Below are 19304 nucleotides of genomic sequence, written 5' to 3'. Positions count from 1 at the left end.
CACCGATGGGGAAGTGAGGCCCGGAGGGACTAAGTGACTTGTCCAAGGTCACACAGGAAGTCTGTAGCACAGCAGAGAATTGAAACTAGCTCTCCCAAAATCCAGGCTAGTACCAGAACCTCTGGACCTTCCTTTTTATTCTATCTTGTTTCTTCTTAATATAAAAGTAATTCAGACTGAAAGTATATGGAAGTTAGTGTAGATTACTGTCACAATTGTTTTGTGCTTATTGTCACAGAGCAAAAAGATCCATTTGACAGACTGGAGACCAGGAATAACGTGACAGTCCTTCAATCCAAATCAGCACTCTAACCCAGTGATGGCCGTCTTCTTGACTGACACTGTGTAAAAACACAGTTGGAGGATGTATTGATAGCAAAAGAAAACAGGAGTAAAATAAAACTTGCAAACCATGAAACAAGGCCTCCCATAGTCATTTCCAATGGTATTTCTCCAATCAGTTCACAGTCTCAAATCAATAGAATAAGCACTGAAAGGGGAAGAAAATTAGTCCTTTTACTGGGAGCATATTGATGAACTTAGCCTTGGCTTCAACCCAGGGCCCCCACATGGGGGAGGAAAAGGGTACACTTTACCAGGGTCCGGAGGCCCTGGGGGGCCTGGCCCAGGCTGCAACCTCCATTACCATGATGAAAAAAATGTTCATGGCTCATGAGATTGTACATATGGGATGAGGAAGTGTGGTATGTGTGGGGGAGAGGAGTCGTGTTACAAGTTTGTACTGGGCCCGAAAAAATTATGCTTGGGCCCTACTTCCACCTGCTTGGAAATTCTCCTTGCTATGCCCTCTTCCTACTCTTCGGATACAGATATATTACCACCAGCCATAGCAACACTCTGCTTCTTCCCTTGCTCTAGCCAGTAGTAGATTTTGGGCCTGATCCTTCTCCCACTGACATGGATATAAATCAGGAATAACTCAGTTGAAACCAATAACAGGACTGGTGTGAGTAGAAAGAAGAATCAGGCCTTAAAAAAACATGCTCATGTATTTCCCAGCAAATGTATGCAATACTCGCAAGTTAATGTGCAACTTTTTAGTCAGTACTAATTAATGACTGGGCTACCCCCGTTTCATAGACAAATGCTCAGTTAATATACACTAATTTACAATAAAGGTAGCCAGAAAGATAAAGTCTAAATCTATGTTATACCAAATTGTTAAAATGCCCTTTCTACATTATACTATCACTGAAACGTCAACTGTAATATCAAAGACAAAGTACTCAGGAAGAAGCTGCACAGGAGCTGAAGAAGATCGAATTTGCGGAAGTAATCAGACATCTTTCGGAAAAATGCTACCTTGGACTAAGATCATGCACGTCAAATTACCCGTTGATTGTTCTGGTCAGGCAAAGTTGAGCAGGGATGAAAGTCGAGTTTAACTATGTTATAGACCAATATTTCTCAATGATCAGTTGTACTATGCACATCTTATAACACAAATGAGCTCCCCACCTTTGTCTGGTACAAAAGCAAAAGCCATCAGCGTTGGTCTAACTCTGCTGCCCCCAAAGCGAACTGTAAAACTCTCACTGACTTCAATAGGAGCACTTGGGCCAATACTGATTACTTTTGAAAAGCTCTCCCCATTCCCTACTTTTGGAGAGAAAAGAAAGAACAGGTGTGACAATAGTGCACATCATGTCCAGGCCTACATGAGCCAGGCTTGCAACAAGAAACCACTGAAAAATTGAAATTTAATTTTTTTTTCCCTGAATGCAAAGTCACTTAAGGGCATATTCAGGGCACATGATTTTTTTCCAAGGGAAGAGTGTTGTTGAAGTTAATAAGATGGTTTTCCTTCAGACATAAATCTATTTGGCTTGTGGTTCATGCTCCTGGACATTGAGAGACCAAGTGATTGCTAGTGTGAGCATTCCACTGTAAAGAATGAAAAAAATGACTTGAAGAGCATTTGTTTAAAGATTTAAAGAGCTTCTGAGCAGTTATTTCCATAGCTTCTTTATCTCATTTCTACAGCTGTTATCTTTTGCCATTAGCTCACCTCTCTATCATCAGATATGAAATTGTTAATTTAATTAATATTGCATAATGCATTTAATTAGAGAGATATTAGTAATACGCAATACAACCACATATTAGATGAAGCAATGCAATCTGCCCTTCCAAGTTTCTGTACTTCAATTATTTTTATTATGTAATTGGCTTCAGTTTTATTTTCTAGTAGCATTTACATTTGAAGGGATCACTCAACTTTTTATTTAGATTGTAAGTTCTTTAGGCTAGGGACTGTCTCCTGCACTGTTTATCTATTTATTCTTCGATCATGGGATGCTGTTCCAGGAAGAAGGATTACTAGGAAGAGACAGGATTCACCTAACGAAGAGAGGGAAGAGTATCTTTGCAGACAGGCTGCCTAACCTAGTGAGGAGGGCTTTAAACTAGGTTCGATGGGGGACGAAGACCTAAGCCCGAAGGTAAGTGGGGAAGAGGGACACCACAAGGAAGCAGAAGGAGGAGAGTGCAGCAGGAGAGGCCTCCTGATTCATACTGAGAAAGTAGGGCAATCGGCTAGTTATCTCAAGTGCCTATACACAAATGCAAGAAGCCTGGGAAACAAGCAAGAGGAGCTAGAAGTCCTGGCACAGTCAAGAAACTATGACATGATTGGAATAACTGAGACTTGGTGGAGTAACTCGCACGACTGGAGCACTGTCATGGATGGGTGTAAACTGTTCAGGAAGGACAGGCAGGGGCGAAAGGGTGGAGGAGTTGCACTGTATGTAAGAGAGCACTATGACTGCTCTGAGCTCCAGTATGAAACCGGAGATGTCAGTTGAGAGTCTCTGGGTTAAGCTTAGAAGCAAGAACAATAAGAGTGATGTCATGGTGGGTGACTGTTATAGACCACCAGACCAGGAGGACTAGGTAGATGAGGCTTTCTTCAGTCAACTAGGGAAAGTTTCCAGTTCACAGGACCTGGTTCTCATTGGGGATTTCAATCACCCTGACATCTGCTGGAAGAGCAATACAGCAGAGCACAAACAATCCAGTAACTTCCTGATGCAAGTGCTGGAGCAACCAACTAGGGGCCATGCTTCTCTTGACCCGCTGCTCACAAACAGGGAAGATTTGGTAGGGGAAGTAGAAGTGGGTGGCAACCTAGGCAGCAGTGACCATGAGATGGTCGAGTTCAGGATCCTGACAAAAGGAAGAAAGGAGAACAGCAGGATACAGACCATGGACTTCAGAAAAGCAGACTTTGACTCCCTCAAGGAGCTGATGGGCAGGATCCCCTGCAAGGCTAATATGAGGGGGAAAGGAATCCAAGAGAGCTGGCTGTATTTTAAAGAAACCTTATTGAGGACACAGGAACAAACCATCCCGATGTGCAGAAAGAATAGCAAATATTGTAGGCGTCCAGCTTGGTTTAACAAAGAAGTCTTTGGTGAAGTTAAACACAAAAAAGAAGCTTACAAGAAGTGGAAGCTTGGTCAGATAACTAGGGAGGATTATAAAAATACTGCTCGAACATGCAGGAATGAAATCAGGAAGGCCAAAGCACAATTGGAGTTGCAGCTAGCAAGAGATGTGAAGGGGAACAAGAAGGGTTTCTACAGGTATGTTACCAACAAGAGGAAGATTAGGGAAAGTGTGGGCCCCTTACAGAATGGGGGAGGCAACCTAGTGACATAGGATGTGGAGAAAGCGGATGTACTCAATGCCTTTTTTGCCTCTGTCTTCACAGACAAGGTCAGCTCCCAGACTACTGCACTGGGCGGCACAGAATGGGAAGGAGGCGAACATCCCACAGGGCTGAAGGAATAGGTCCAAGACTATTTAGAAAGATTGGACATACAGAAGTCCATGGGGCCAGATGCAATGCACCCAAGGGTGCTGAGGGATTTGGCTGATGTGATTTCAGAGCCATTGGCTATTATCTTTGAAAGCTCGTGGCAATTGGGGGAGGTCCCTGATGACTGGAAAAAAGCAAATATAGTGCCCATCTTCAAAAAAGGGAGGAAAGAGGATCCAGGGAACTACAGACTGGTCAGCCTCACCTCAATCCCTGGAAAAATCATGGAGCAGGTCCTCAAGGAATCCATTTTAAGGAACTTAGAAGAGAGGAAGGTGATCAGGAACAGTCAACATGAATTCACCCAGGGAAAGTCATGCCTGACCAATCTGATTGCTTTCTATGAAGAAGTGACTGGCTTTGTGGATGTGGGGAAAGTGGTGGACGTGATATACCTTGACTTTAGCGAAGCTTTTGATACGGTCTCTCACAGTATTCTTATCAGCAAGTTAAAGAAGTATGGGTTGGATGAATGGACTATAAAATGGATAGAGAACTGGCTAGCATAGGGCTCAATGAGTAGTGATCAATGGCTCCATGTCTAGCTGGCAGCCGGTCACAAGCGGAGTGCCCCAGGGGTCGGTCCTGGGGCCGGTTTTGTTCAACATCTTCATTAATGATCTGGAGGAGGGGTAGATTGCACCCTCAGCAAGTTTGCAGATGGCACTAAGCTAGGGGGGGAGTGGTAGATACCCTGGAAGGTAGGGATAGGATACAGAAGGACCTAAACAAACTGGAGGTTTGGGCCAAAAGAAATCTGATGAGGTTCAACAAGGACAAGCGCGGAGTCCTGCACTTAGGATGGAAGAATCTCATGCACAGTTACAGACTGGGGACCGATGAGCTAGGCAGCAGTTCTGCAGAAAAGGACCTGGGGGTAACAGTGGATAAGAAGCTGGATATGGGTCAGCAGTATGCCCTGGTTGCCAAGAAGGCTAATAGCATATTGGGCTGCATGAATAGGAGCACTGCCAGCAGATCGCGGGAAGTGATTATTCCCCTCTATTCGGCATTGGTGAGGCCACATTTAGAGTATTGTGTCCAGTTTTGGACCCCCCACCACAAAAAGGATGTGGAAAAGTTGGAGAGAATCCATAGGAGGGCAACAAAAATGATTAGGGGGCTGGAGCACAAGACTTACGAGGAGAGGCTGAGGGAACTAGGCTTGTTTAGTCTGCAGAAGAGAAGAATGAGGGGGGATTTGATAGCAGCCTTTAACTACCTGAAAGGGGGTTCCAGGGAGGATGGAGCTAGGCTGTTCTCAGTGGTGGCAGATGACAGAACAAGGAGCAATGGTCTCAAGTTGCAGTGGGGGAGGTCTAGGTTGGACATTAGGAAAATGTTTTTCACTAGGAGGGTGGTGAGGCACTGGAATGGGTTACCTAGGGAGGTGGTGGAATCTCCATCTTTGGAGGTTTTTAAGCTGCGGCTTGACAAAGCCCTAGTTGGGATGATTTAGCTGAGGTTAGTCCTGCTTTGAGCTGGGGGTTGGACTAGATGACCTCCTGAGGTCCCTTCCAACTCTATGATTTTATGATTCTAGCACAGTGGGAGGGATGGAGCTTGGTTGTGGTCTCTAGATGCTACTGGAATACCAATAATAAATATTAACAATAGACTTCAACTGTATTTTTTCCCTACAGTCTTCCAGTGCATATACTTTTAGAATGGACTCAGTGTTGTTCTAGCAGCTTTACCAAATGAATGCTTTGTGGCCAGAGTTTACTGCAAAGAGTAAATGAAAGAAACGTGATCTTACTAAAAGAGCTAAGTGCATCATAGAAAAGTAACACTAACAAGCTGATGAGTAACATTTTCAAAAGTGCCTAAGTATCATTGAAAAAAAAATTGATGGAATTTAAGGGCCTAACAACCAGATCCTCAAAGATATTTAGGCACGTAACTGCCCTTGAACTGAATGGGAGTGAGGTCCCTTTGAGGCTCTGGACCTATGTGCCTAAGTCACTTCTGAAAACTGGGCTAAGGAGCCTTAGTGACTTAGGTGCTTTTGAAAATTTTATCATATATTTAACTCCTAATATTCTTGTAGATGGAAGAGAAGCAGAATCCGGATAATGAGGAACTATTGTTTATCTATAGACATGGATCATTTACATGTACAGCAACGTATCGCAAAATGTTTTTGAACCAGTTATTTAAATCCAGATTGTGTTTTATTCTTCACATTAAAACACTAAATATTTAGACATAATTTAAAAACGAATGACTACACTTCAACACTGCACTCTTTGGGAATCTGTTCAACAAAATCTGCTTGTGCTTAGCTGCAGTCACAGAGCTTAGACCTGCTGTCATTGCTACATCCCACAGGAGTATCCCAGAATCTAAAGTCCCACCTCCCTTTAACCTCTACACACATACAGAAAGTTACCCACTATGATGATGTATGTTATTCATGTCTGAACTGAACATGCGCTGAAAGAGAGAGAACAGACAAGGGAGGACTGACGGTCTGCAGCCCACAGCCTCTTTTATACAGTAGATTTCAGCTTCAGAGTCCTCCCAGGTGTATCAAGTGATCGTTTAGATACATGGAAAAAACATTATTTTCTAAAAACCAGTTTACATGTGCTCTGATGTGTTTGGAATCTGTTTGTACAGAATAATAGGACTTTCAGCTGTAAGGATCAGATTGGAAACAATTTCACTGATGTCCTAGCTAGCTTTCAATATCTCAAGCGATCAAGCTTTTATCATTATATGTGTGTACAGGGCCTAGCACAGTGGGGTCCTGATCCCTGGTTTCTAGGCACAACCTCAATACAAACAAATAATTACCCTAACAGAAGACTATCACAGCACAAGATATCTTACTGTCAAGTTCTCCCTCATAGCATACATTTTCTTTTTGTTAATTTCATCCTGCTAACCTTATGGTAGTCAGACTGAATTACTCTACTCTCCCATCCTAACTTTTATGTTCTTCTTTGAAGTTGCCACAAGACAGGAAAGAATTTCATAACTCCACTGTAGATAAAGAATGTGACAGTTTGTAGACTAGTTATTCTGAGCCAACTTCTTCCTTTCCGATGACCTTACTGAATTAACATTGGCATGACAGCAGAATTTGGCACCTTGTTTTTGTTTTTCATACTTATTAGAAAGCCCTGATCTTAACAACCCCAGATGAGTGCCCCTCCTTTTGATACCAATGTCCCATTATGATACTAGCATTACCCCTCTTCTGAGCTGTAGCAAAAATTCAGGGCTTCGCTGGTCGGTTTCCAGTGAAGGATAAAACCAACAACATGGAGTCTGGGTATATTTTAGGCATAACTTTATTTATTTACACATAAACACCAGTCTAGGCACAAAGATAAAGGCAATCCCTTCTTCAGGAATCTCACCCTAACACCAATGCTTAGGTTCCCAGGAAGCAACTGTGCCTGAAGAATGGACTCTAATTAGAGCCCCAAGCAGAGCATAGACACTCCTGCTGCTCACAAAACTCCCTTTATCCAGGATCACTTCCTCTGCAGAGAACCTTGCATAACAAAAATGAACAAAAGCACGGCATGTATTCCCAAGACTGAACGTTTGCTTGAAAACTAAAGTGTAAAAAAAGAAAGACCTGAGAAGACTGTGTAGTAAAGCCACCTAGTGAAACCTGCCATAACAATACAATGACTTATTCAGCTGAACTAACCCCATCTCCCAAAGTATAAACTGTCTAACAAATTATAACATCCATCACTTAAACACTCTAAGTCCCTCAACATACCCAATCAGAAAAGGCCAGGAAAATAGATTAGCCTCTAAACTGTTGTCCTAAACATCAACAATTCCAGAGTCTGTCAGATCGAGGGGAGACGTGAGTTCCATAGTCAAAGAAGCCTCACAGAAAACAGCCTGCCACCTACTTCATAACTTGAAATCAGGGGGCTGTTTGCTCTCATGTTACCACTGGTCATAACTGCAATGGTGTCACTCAGGGAAAGAAACTTTTCTTAGGTATTCAATTCTCAAACCATAGGGAACTTCATAAGTCAAACCAACATCTTTAATTCCACTCAGAAACTCAGCAGCAGCTACTAATTAGAGTCATTAATAATATGATTGCCCTGCTTTGATCTTAAGGTGCTTCTACAACCTACTCTGCCCTGGCAAGATGGAAATGTTGCTTCTCTGCATATGGAGAGGTTTTGTAGCCATGCTGGTCCCAGGCTATTAGAGAGATATCTCAAAAGCTTGCCTTGCTCACCAACAGCAATTGGTCCAATAAAAGATACTACTTCACCCACCTTGCTTCTCTGAATAGTCGGATGTCTGAAGATCACTGTTACATGTGTCAATAGACACAGATCATTTGAATGTATTGATCCCAAGAAGTTACAGCAAAATCAAACAGATGTATTCGGTAACTTGTGGCCCAGAATTACTGCTACAAGCATAAGGTTGCCCCAAGGGCATCTGGACCTGAAAAAGGAATTTGATCTTAGAGGAGAGCAGGTAGCAACAAGCAGTACCACTGGCCTACCTGGTGAGTGAAGCTTTACATTCCCCCTAGAGCTCCGAAGGAGTCCGACGATGGAAGCTGCCTGGAAGAGGCACTGAATTCACCCTGAGCCAGGCTGACATAATCTCCCGACCTTCTGGGTGCCCCATTCACTTTGTGGGCTGCACCAGTCAACCCCAGGAACTTGGACTGCTTTCAGCTCCTGTGGGGCCGACAGCCCAGCTTCTGTCAGCTCACGCTGCTGGCAGAACTGCTGGAGTAAATACAGTACACTATGTTAAAGTGAAGCAGCCTTTTAAAGAGGTAGTAGGTACGGGTTCAAATAATCCAAATGGCCTGTTCACATGTAATTTGCAGTAAAATGTTTATTCATTAATCTGGTGAAGAAATTCAGAGTAACGCTACCCTAAAGCTGTTTGAAGAAAGGGGGCTGTGAGTGGAGAGCCTTCGTTTTTTACTTGATTTATCCTTTCACTTTTCAGTGTTTCTGATAGTTTACAATGCTCTCATTACCCAAGTAGAGTGCCTTCGTGCTTCATTGGTGAACATGGTTTCTGGGTGAATATGTTGAACTGATTGAATGTGGATCAACTGGCTGTTGCCCACAGTTCTGAAAATCCACTTACCTAAATGAGATATCCCTCAGAGCAGACTGCCCCCACATCACTGTCTTTCACAGACTGGGATGGAGCTGGTTATTCCTTAGCCAGCTGGAGATTAAATTTTTGCCATTTCATAATATTCCAAGGCTGCAATGTAAGAATGTCAGATTCGTTTGTCAAGCCAGTTCCAAAGTGAGGATAAATCTCTGGAGTTCCAAATGGGTTTTAAGATTAACTGTAGTAAAACAACTTCACAGAGCTCCTTCTTTATTAGGTTCTTCAGCTTTACATCTTAATCTCCCCAACCACTGCAGAAGCACTGGAAATAAAGAGGCAATCAACCTAATCCATACCCTACATTAAATTCTACTGCAAGCTCAGCTAACACCTTACGTTTGTGGGAATTGGATTTTATTTTTACTTCTTAAATAAAGCTTTTATTCTAAAAAAATATTAATGGAATAGAATTTTTTTCCCCAAGAATGGGGAGGGAGCTGTGATTTATTTATTTATTTATATAAAACATGCCTCTTCCCATAAGAACCGTCTTACCGAGTCAGACAAATGGTTCATTTAGCCTAGTATCCTGTATCCAGCAGTGGCCAATTCCAGTGTGTCAGGGGGAGTGTACAGAACAGGGCAGTTGGAGTGATACACCTCTGTCTTTCCCTTCTAACTTCTGCTAGGCAGAGATTCAGGGTCACCACAAGCATAGGGTTGTATCCCTGACTATCAGCTAATTGCCATTGATGGACCTGTCTTCCATGAACTTATCTAGTCCCTTTTTGAGCTCAGTTATACTTTTGGCCATCACAACATCCCATGGCAATAAGCTCCCCAGGTCGACTGTGTTGTGTGAAAAAGTACTTCCTTTTGTTTGTCTTAAATAGACTACCTATTAACTTCATTGGGTGACCCCTGGTTTTTGTATTGTGGGAAGGGGTAAATAACACTTCTCTAGTCACTTTTTCTACACCATTCATAATTGTATAGACCTCTATCATATCCCCCTTTAATCATCTCTTTTCTAAACTTAACAGCCCTAATCTTTTAAATTTCTCCTCATATGGAAGCCATTCCATACCCTTGATTATCTTTGTTGCCCTTCTCTGAACCTTTTCCAGTTCCACTATATCCTTTTTGAGATGGGGTAACCAAAACTGCACACAGTATTCAAGGTGTGGACATACCATGGATTTATATAGTGACATTATGATATTTTCTGTCTGAGTTTCTACCCCTTTCCTAATAAGTTCCAGTCCTGTTAGCCTTTTTAACCATTGTTGTGCACTAAACTGAAGTTTTCAGAGAACTATTCACAGTGGCTCCAAGATCTTTTCTTGAATGGCAACAGCTAATTTAGAACCTATTACTATATATGTGTAGTTGGGATTATTTTTTCCAATGTTCATTACTTTGCACTGAACAATGTTGAATTTCATCTGCCATTTTGTTGCCCAGTCACCAAGTGTTAGAATATAACTATTTAGGTCTGCCTGTAAAGGCCTATGATTTTTAAGTATATTCTTATCACTTAGCTAGTTATAGGGATATAGAAACCAAGAATCAAGATCACAGGCCACCTGTCTAAGGGCCTTCTCTCACTGTAACAGTCTAAGGCCTTGTACTTTGACTAAGCAAAAACAAGCAGCAGAGGCAGCCATATACTGGGAAGTGTGAAGTCACATCCACACATTCCAAACAAATTACATTAAAATAAGGCAATACCAGGCTGTTAAGAAGACGATCCAGTCTAAAGTCTCCAGATAAAGGAAAGATCCTAAAATGTTTAAAGAACCTTTGTCTGAAAGCATTCTGTCTGGTTTTTAAACATTTGTCAACAGTTGTGGTTGTAGAATCTACACTTCGTATTGTTCAGTCATTATGGTACCCACTGTTCTGATAATTTCTGTCAGATTCTTTGATTGTTTCTGTCTGTCGCATAACTAATTGCAATCAGTTAAGGTGGTGGGGTATGATTGGTTAGAGAATTGTGTTGCAATATGTTAGGATTGGTTAAAGAATTATCTTGTAATATTGTTAAGAAAAGGATTGGTTAAGATACACTATAAAAACTGAGGTCAAACAGGAAGTAAGGTGGGAAGAAGGAAAATTATTGCTAGGAAGAATTGGGATTCTTGCTTGATTACCCCAATAAACCCATAGTATTGCCTGGTGCTGGACTCTGGGCTTCTGCATCTATCAGCAAACCAAGAACTGAGGGAGGGGGCCTAAACACCTAGTTTTGTGAGATCCCCATAACTCTTCATAGTCAGCTTTGCACTTAACTATCTTGAATAATTTTGTATCATCTGTAAACTTTGCCATATTGTTCTCCCCTTTGCCAGGTCGTTACTGAATATGTTGAACAGCACAAATCTTTGGGGGACCACCACTGTTTATCCCTCTCCACTGTGAAAACTGACCATTTATTCCTACCCTTGGTTTCCTATCTTTTAACCAGTCACTGATCTATGAGAGGACCTTCCCTCTTATCCCATGGCTACTTAGTTTCCTTAAGAACACGGTAGCATTGATGAGGTAAAATCTGTACAAGCTTCCCTCATGCATTAGTGCCAATGTAAGCCGGTGCTGATGTGTGTTCTTGTAGTACCTGGAGTCTCCTGAGCAGACAGACTTTTAAACAAGCTGAAATATGCCAGATTCTGTGGTAGTTCTGTGTTACTGACAAGCTGGCATAATTGTAGTCACACACAGAGAGAAAGAGAGAGACACTATAGTCATCAGCCAACTACATACATGCAGCAGTGTTAGTAAGACTTGTGGCCTTCCACTCCAAAACCACAAACCTCTGCCTGGTGAGCTAAAAGAGCAGTTCCAATAATTACATCTAACATTCCATTCAGTCGAGAGCCATGAAACAGACACACTAGGAAATAGCTCATTATGGCCCCTCTTCGGCAGTGCACTTAAGCTTGATCTTAAATCCCATTGACATAAATGAGGCTTAAGCACATGCTAAAGTTAAGCCCATGCTTAAGCTTTGCTGTCTAGGGAAGAACTGCTGAATCAGACCTTCGTTCTGAGCATTTGGGAATGAAGAGGGTAGAAGAGCCCTGCAAATCTGCTAATATTCGCAGAGCATTTTTGTGGATCACGGATTCGATGCAGATACAATTTTGTATCCACGCAGGGCTCTACCAGTTGCTGCTCTGCATGGACATATGGGAATCTACATTAATTTATCAGTCCTAGTCTCTACCGCTCACTTAGCTAAGAGCAATGGGAGCTTGATCCACAGCTTGCAGTCAACGGGCGTCCTAACATATTAACCTAAAGCTGAATTTCTGCGTTTCTGCTACAATGGATTCATTTTGTTATTGCCTCATGCTCCCAACCCACCCCTGCCCTGTTTGCCTGCTTTGTCCACCTGTGGCATGCTCTCTGACACATAGAGTGTAAGCTTTCTGGAGCAGAGAGAGCTTTCTTTGTTATTTGTCTGTATAGCGCTTAGCCCAATGTGGTCCTGACCCTTGATTAGAGTTCCAAGGCGCTACCATAATAACAAGTATAATGTCTTATCTAGCTCACTCTTGAATAACTATAGCACAGATTTTCAACTACCTTCCTTTTAGTTTACAGTTTCACAGGCAAATGGCTTACCACAAAGAATTTTCCCCAAAACTGTGTACCTATGATATATATCTATACAATACAAAATCCTATCCTTATCCTACAAGCGGGAGCAACCACTGCAGTGGGAACAAGGTTCTGCTGCTGAGAGCCTGGCAGAGCCGGCTCTCTCTTGTATATGTCCTCTTTTGCCCATAGCCTGTTCCGTGGGGAATCAGTGTATTGCCTCATACAGAAAGGTGAGGACAGAGGATCTGCAGTTAAAAGGTTCATTTAGTCACCACAGCTGGGAATGAAGTCCCTTCCAGACCTATGTCCTATGTTCCTATGTAGTGCCACAGAGGTGTCAATGGAGTCGGTCCTCTCTGCCACTTCACTAACTTGGAGAGAGGATGATTTCTCCCGTAGGGTCTCTCCAGCACTCATTAGAAATACTGAGACTGGGCACTGGAAACTGGATTTGCCCCAATGTGAATTAGAAGAGGGGGGATGTGGGAAGAGAGGAAAAATGACAACGACATGCTCATCAATGATAGAAACAAGAATGCTGTAAGTGAACAGCTTTCCAACGACCTCCAGCAAACCATTGAAGCATGAACATTGCAGCTAACTGATGGGCAAAGCTCTGCAGTTGTAGAGGCTTTCGACTAAAAACCAGGCAATATGGGGAAACATCAAAGCAATGTGGAGAAATATAGCTGATGGGGAAGAGAAAGTAAGGAGGGTGGGATCTTTGGCTTTAGATTTTTATTATCAAAAATTGAAATGGTCAAAAGTTAATTTAAAGGTCAGAGCTGAAAAAGCGATGTCTTTCTAGGTACTTAAACCTTTTCATGCAGCATAGCGAGGTAACTAAATATTTGGATAATAGAGGCTATTAAACAATAGCAATAAACAGACCATGAACATCTATAGTAGTTTATAAATAAGTGAATACATGTTTAAAGTAGATCTTCTTTCATCCTCACCTGTTTGTTTCCAGGCAGTGGTACTTTCCTTCTGGCAATAAAGGCAAAGTCAAGCTCAAGTTTACTATAGTAAATAAGTTAACATATATCTTAATAAAAATATTGTCATTTTCACATTTATCTGGCTTCATTTTTATTTCTTTTAGAAACAAATAAAATAAAGATGCCAGTGTGACTTTCCTTGTCTGGTTTCTATTAATTCCCTGCTTTGTAATGCTACAGCAGGTGTTGTTCGCTGGCATATTGACATTAAAATTCATGTTTATTTTGAAAGAAGTCATTATGTACCATAACCATAACTGCAGCACAAGGAGAGTTGCTGTCTTTCCAGCTTTCTGAATGCACATTTCTGTGGACATTGAAGATGAACAGACAATCAACACCCTAACATAATCAACACATCAAGTGTACTGCATTAAACACATATTCACATCTTCACCACACTAACCCATTCGTTACCTTGGCCTAATGGTAAAGAGCAGAAGTAATACTTAATTCACCTCACAGGGATGTCATGAGAAAGAAATATTTAATATTTATTAAACATTTTAAAATGACAACCATAGTTAGGGCTATTATCATATAACTATTATATTAATAATAAATAAGATCGTCTCATCCATTTTTAAGTCTAAATTGACAGGAGATTGACAATTGTGCTACCAAATCATCCTAGAGATTTAGTCAGGGAAATCAATGCCTAGTGCAATAAATGCTTAAAACTCCACAGCTTAGAAACCACTTGGGAATTCTCGTATTCCTCAGTATATCCCTAATTGTTGTACCAGTGATGTCTCAAAATGTTTACAGTTATGATGTAACATGTCGAAGGAAATTTAGAAGTGATACAGGTGCAAGAATTATGAAAGTGAAATAAAAATGAGCACCCTGGAACAGCTGCAATAAGAAAACCTGGAGGCTTCTGTAAAGCAGTGCTTTTTTATTTCCACATGTCATTCTCCAGGTTAATTAAAGTATTCCATTAATGCAATTAATATGCCTCAGCATGAGGTAATATTTTAATTTTATTTTGCAACAGTCTCCTTCATTGGAAAACTCAGTTTTAGTTACCAAAATCCCAATTATTAATGTAGGGAATTCTTGAACACTCAAGTTTAGTTATATACAAGATACAGTATAACCGCATTTTTACTGTATATGCAAATGTATAAAATTGTAACAGCAGCTTTTAACAGTTAAATACTGTTAGAATTCCCATATGATTCTACTATGATATTTTAACGATAAGCAGCAAACCATTACGTTTCCACCTGGCATGTGGAAAAGGTGTTATAATATGATTGCAGGTGTATAGCTTTCTTCAGCATGTTTTCAAATGTGCCGAACAGGTAACAGCATTACATGCCAGGAAATCTAAGACTGTGATACAGTCAGTATTTGACCTCACCCACAGACACAAAATACTGAACACTGTGAGAACAGATTGGCAATAAATGTGGTGTTCAGTGGCCTGCATACGTTACAAAAAATTGAATAGTCTAATGATTTTAATATATGACCCACTATCAGTAAGAAAAGCCAACTTAATTATTCTAGAATGCATTTTTTTTAATTACGTTATAAACAATAAATAGAGCATTTATTTAAAAATACATTAAGAAGGTTGAACAGAAGGTAAACATGATATTTCAGTTCACAGTAAATGGCTCTCATTATTTCAGTGCAGTTGTACAGTAAGTGCAGTGTCCAGAATGCATGCCACTCCTGCAACAGCTCAGCAATGTTAGGCTCTGTCATAGCATTTCTTCAGCCCTGCACATCTTTTGCAAAATATATTTAAAATGTTATGTCATATAGTCTCTGGATGCTACATTAAAAAATGTTATTGCACACTTATATGTGTTTATATATACACACATGTATATGGACGTGATCTAAAACAAATTAACTGCTCTAGAACCTGATTCTGAAAAGATTTACTACTGGGCATAATGCTTATTTTGGTGAGTGGCTCCAATGACCTGACTGAAGGATCCTCTATGGGCCTAATCCAAAGCCCATTTGACTCCCATGATTTCATTGAGGGTTGGGTTGCATGCAAAGTAGTAAACATCTGTCGGCTGAGATCCTTATTTTGTTGATCAGAGCTTCTCAACAGTGCAGGTCTGATTCAGATCTCACACTGTTGTAATTCAGGGGTAACTCCACCCAAGACAATGGAATTACGTTAGTATAAACCAGATTTAAGTCCGGCTCTACACAGATTGTGTACCAAATTAACTGTTTCGGTTAGGGTTGTGATTTTACACTAGTATAGTTAATGTGGTACAGCTCTTCACCTGGGTGGCGTTATATCAGTATAAAGATGCTTACACAAGTACAGCTTATAGGAATATACTGGTATAAACATCTTTATACTGTTAGAACAGTATTAAAGGAAACAGCATAAGGGTGCTTAAAATATACGTCTTGTCCTCCCTCCCTACACAAGGAACCAAGTAGCTGTGTCTTCAACCAGTAATATGTTTTAAAAGTTCTGCTTTTCAGGGTAACGCCTCGTTTTCTATTAAATAATCTTTTTTTATATAATGAGTCCCCCTAACCAACCTCCATACTGCAAGGTAGGCATCTTTTAATGAGCTCTTGTTAACTTCTTCAGTGCTAGCTTCTTCATGGACAATGGGCACCTTTTTTGTCTCCACAGTGTTGTCTTCAACATACTGACTATCCCCAGTTGTTGACTCCTCTTCAGCTGTCTCCTTGGTCCCTTTCTCCTCAGACAGCTCCTCCATTACAAACGGTGGTTGGCCTCCAGCAGTTCCCTTCTCCTCTTCCTCTCTAGCTTCTTTCTCCAGGTCCTCATAATTGCTCTGCCTTCGGGTCTCAATGTACTTGGCCACACAGTAAATGACAGAGCCCAAGGTGTTGACCACTACACCTGCTATAAACAACTTTGTGGGTTCCACATCATTGAATGCCACCATCCCCACTGTGATGGTTGCTATGCTCTTCACCACCCCTACAAAGCTGGTGGTCACAGCTGAGTTAATGTAGGTGCAGTGAAGGGTGGTAAAGTTCATGGCACAGCCAAAGAAGATGCAAGCAATAAAGGTGCACGTCATGGCAGGGTCCTTCCATCCTGGGAAGGACCAGACATTGATGAAATCCATGCTGGCAAAGGAGCAGACAATGAGAAAAGGAGTAGCTGAAACAGCAATGGCATATTGGGCTGTCAGGGGTCCATAGTTACTATCTGCACTCATCTTTTGAATGAGCACCAAATATGCAGCATGTACCAGCACAGCCAGGACTCCTGTCACATACCCTACAAGGTCACCTGTCAGGTCACCAGCTCCTGCCAGAAGAGACAGAAAGAAAAATGCATTTACAAGATAATGAGACAGAGTGGGGGACCAGGTTTCTTATTTGTGACAGTATTTAAGAACAAATAGAGACAACATCCATTTAAAAGAATGTCACTGGGTCCTATGATTTCTGATTACTATCCCAAGTTACACCATCTTCTGACAAATAAGTAGATAAAAAGTTGTGATCACATACAACTCCCTTACTTCAAAGTCGTCCCTTTAACATACTATTCTCCAGATCCAACCCAGCCAGAGAGTTTTTCCCTCAGAACCCGAATTAGTTTGCACCAGCTCTTTTGGGAAAGAGGGAGGGAAGGAAGAGAAAGGAAACGCACTGTTGAACAGGGAAATATGTTTGTATGGCTGTCTCTGCCTCAGACTAATCCCAGAGCTCAATACCAGCTGGGAAGTGCCATTTAGCTTCCAGTGTTCATTCTCCCCCTGATCCTGCCCTTCCCACCTGCCTCCAATTAAGCAGGAAGCGTCTGGCATCCAGAGAAAGAGCCCAAAGTTTGGTTTCAGTGCAAAATGAAACGTCTGTTTTTCATTCCGGTGCCACGGATAGTTTCACGAATCCGTGTGTTGCCAACATGTCCCTTTCAGAGCCAGATTCTGCCTTCAGACCCCCTTCCCCCCAGGTCTCCCTTGCAGTCAAGCGGAGCAAAGCGTGAGGATCCGAAGGCAAAGACTGGCTTCTTCCCTCTCGATGCCTAGTTTGAACTTCCAGCTACTGCCTCCTTTCCAGACCCCCGGTTTCCCGCTGGAGCCTCAGAGCTACGCCAGCCCAGAGCCCCTGAAAGAGAAGCCAGGCAGCTCTCAAAGGCGATCGCGGTCTCAGCTCCTCTTTCTAGCCCACGCCAATAATACCCTGAACGACCACACGGATCCCTGTAGCCACACATAAAGGGAAGATCGGGAAAGCAGCTCCTGTAGCCCTGCCCTGCAATAAGGAATCGCTGCTCCCAAGCCACATGTGGGGAACAGTTTAAATAAGCCTCTTCCATCCTCCCCAGAACAATCCAGCCGAGGCAAGGAAGCTCAAAAGGCACAGGCAGGAAAGGGGGCGAAAGGGAGGGATAAGAGGGGCCGATGCGATGGAGAGATCAGAGCTGGGATAAGGGAGATAGGAAGGAGGGGTGGGAATAAAGGGGTAACAAGTCTGAGAGGGGCTATGGAGTGACAGGGGGGTGCGAGGAGGATTAAACCAGTGTTGAGGTGAGGAGGTTGAGGACGAGGGGGGATTAGAGAGGCTGGAACAGGGACAGGACAGAAGACGACGGGGGTTATAGGGAAGGGGTGCGGTTGGCCGAAATGACAGAAGAACGGGGGGGGGGGGGGGGGAGATGATGAGGGGAGGTATTGGTGGGGAAGCAGTGCAGGCGATGGGGTGAAGGTGAGGGGAGGCGAAGTGAGGGGACAAGAGGGGACGATAGGGGAGGGGTGGTGGGGCGATGGGGGACGGGAGGGAAAGTGGTGGGGCGATGGTGTGAGGTTGGTGAGGGGGAGATGATGGGGCAATGGGAGAAGAGATGGTGGGACCGCAGTGGGGGGGACGGGAGGGGATGGGGCGGTGGGGACAGCAGTGGGGCGGTGTGGGACGGGAGGGGAGCTGAGGGGGGCGGCGGAGACGTGCCGTCCGGGGCAGGGCAGGGCGGGGAGGGGGGCCGGGCTCACCTGCCAGCGCTGCCCCGCAGGTGGTGACGAGCACGGCGCCCAGCACCCCGGCCGAGGGCGGGCCGTTCCGCAGCAGCAGGGCGCCCAGCAGCAGGGTGACGAGGGGCAGGCAGCGCTTGAAGACCACGTACATGGGCAGGCTGAGGCCGCGCAGCGCCCAGAGGGTGAGGCTGGACTGCAGCGTGGCGAGCAGGGTGACGGCCGCGAAGGGGCGCGCCAGGCCGAGGCCGAAGGGCGGCAGGGCCACCAGCCCCAGGCGCCGCAGCAGGGCCAGGCTGAGGGCGGCCGCGGCGCTGCTCAGGCACTGCAGCAGCGTCAGGCCGGCGAAGTGGTAGCGGCTGAGCAGGAACTTGAGCAGGATGTTGAGCGAGCCCGAGAAGAGCCCGTGGGCCAGCGCCACGCCGATGCCCCGCGCGCGCCCCGGGCACAGCCGCATGGCAGCGCGGGCCCCGGCCGGCGGCAGGGAGGGAGAGGCGGCTGCGAGCCCCTTGGGCTGCCTCTTCGCCCCCGGGTGCCGGCGGAGCCGCGGAGCAGCAGCATCAGCCCCGCTCGGAGGGACACTGAGCTCGGCGCCGGCGCCGCTCGCTGGCTGGCTGGCGTGTGGGCGAAAGGGGGCACGGGAGAGCCGCCCAGGGACGGGGCGGGCGGGGAAGAGGGGGGGGGGGCGCGGGGAATGGCTCTGCAGCCCTTGGAAACCCCTCGCCCCGCCGCTCCCCGGCTCCTGCTGACGCATGGGGGGGGGGCCGGGTGCCCGCGCTGCGCCTTGAATTGGAGCGGGCTAGTTTTGCGGCACTTGCGCCTTTTCTTTCTTGCCCTGCG

The 19304-nt window shown here is 44.0% G+C and overlaps 1 protein-coding gene across 1 annotated transcript; it reads right to left on the bottom strand.

Moving 5' to 3' along the window:
• Positions 1 to 15591: 15591 nt before the first annotated feature.
• Positions 15592 to 19028, bottom strand: SLC35D3 (solute carrier family 35 member D3). Its single transcript, XM_067542523.1, has 2 exons — positions 18486 to 19028; positions 15592 to 16798 (listed from the first exon to the last, which is right to left on the bottom strand). Exons 1-2 carry the CDS (start codon positions 18919 to 18921, stop codon positions 15987 to 15989), a joined length of 1248 nt encoding a protein of 415 aa, XP_067398624.1. The 5' UTR covers positions 18922 to 19028; the 3' UTR covers positions 15592 to 15986.
• Positions 19029 to 19304: the final 276 nt, after the last annotated feature.

This window comes from Emydura macquarii, unplaced genomic scaffold (assembly GCF_026122565.2).
Source record: "Emydura macquarii macquarii isolate MOO-44397 ecotype Brisbane River unplaced genomic scaffold, CSIRO-AGI_Emac_v2 contig_705, whole genome shotgun sequence".
Lineage (NCBI taxonomy): Eukaryota > Metazoa > Chordata > Testudines > Chelidae > Emydura > Emydura macquarii.
This window is presented reverse-complemented; position numbering and strand designations above follow the sequence as displayed.

What these genes read in the sequence shown, in the direction of transcription:
- SLC35D3 (XM_067542523.1), bottom strand. Translation starts at nt 18,921, where the DNA reads ATGCGGCTGTGCCCGGGGCGCGCGCGGGGCATCGGCGTGGCGCTGGCC. An exon ending in CTGCGGGGCAGCGCTGGCAG is followed by an intron (nt 16,799 to 18,485) that starts GTGAGCCCGGCC and finishes CTCTTCTGGCAG; the next exon opens with GAGCTGGTGACCTGACAGGT.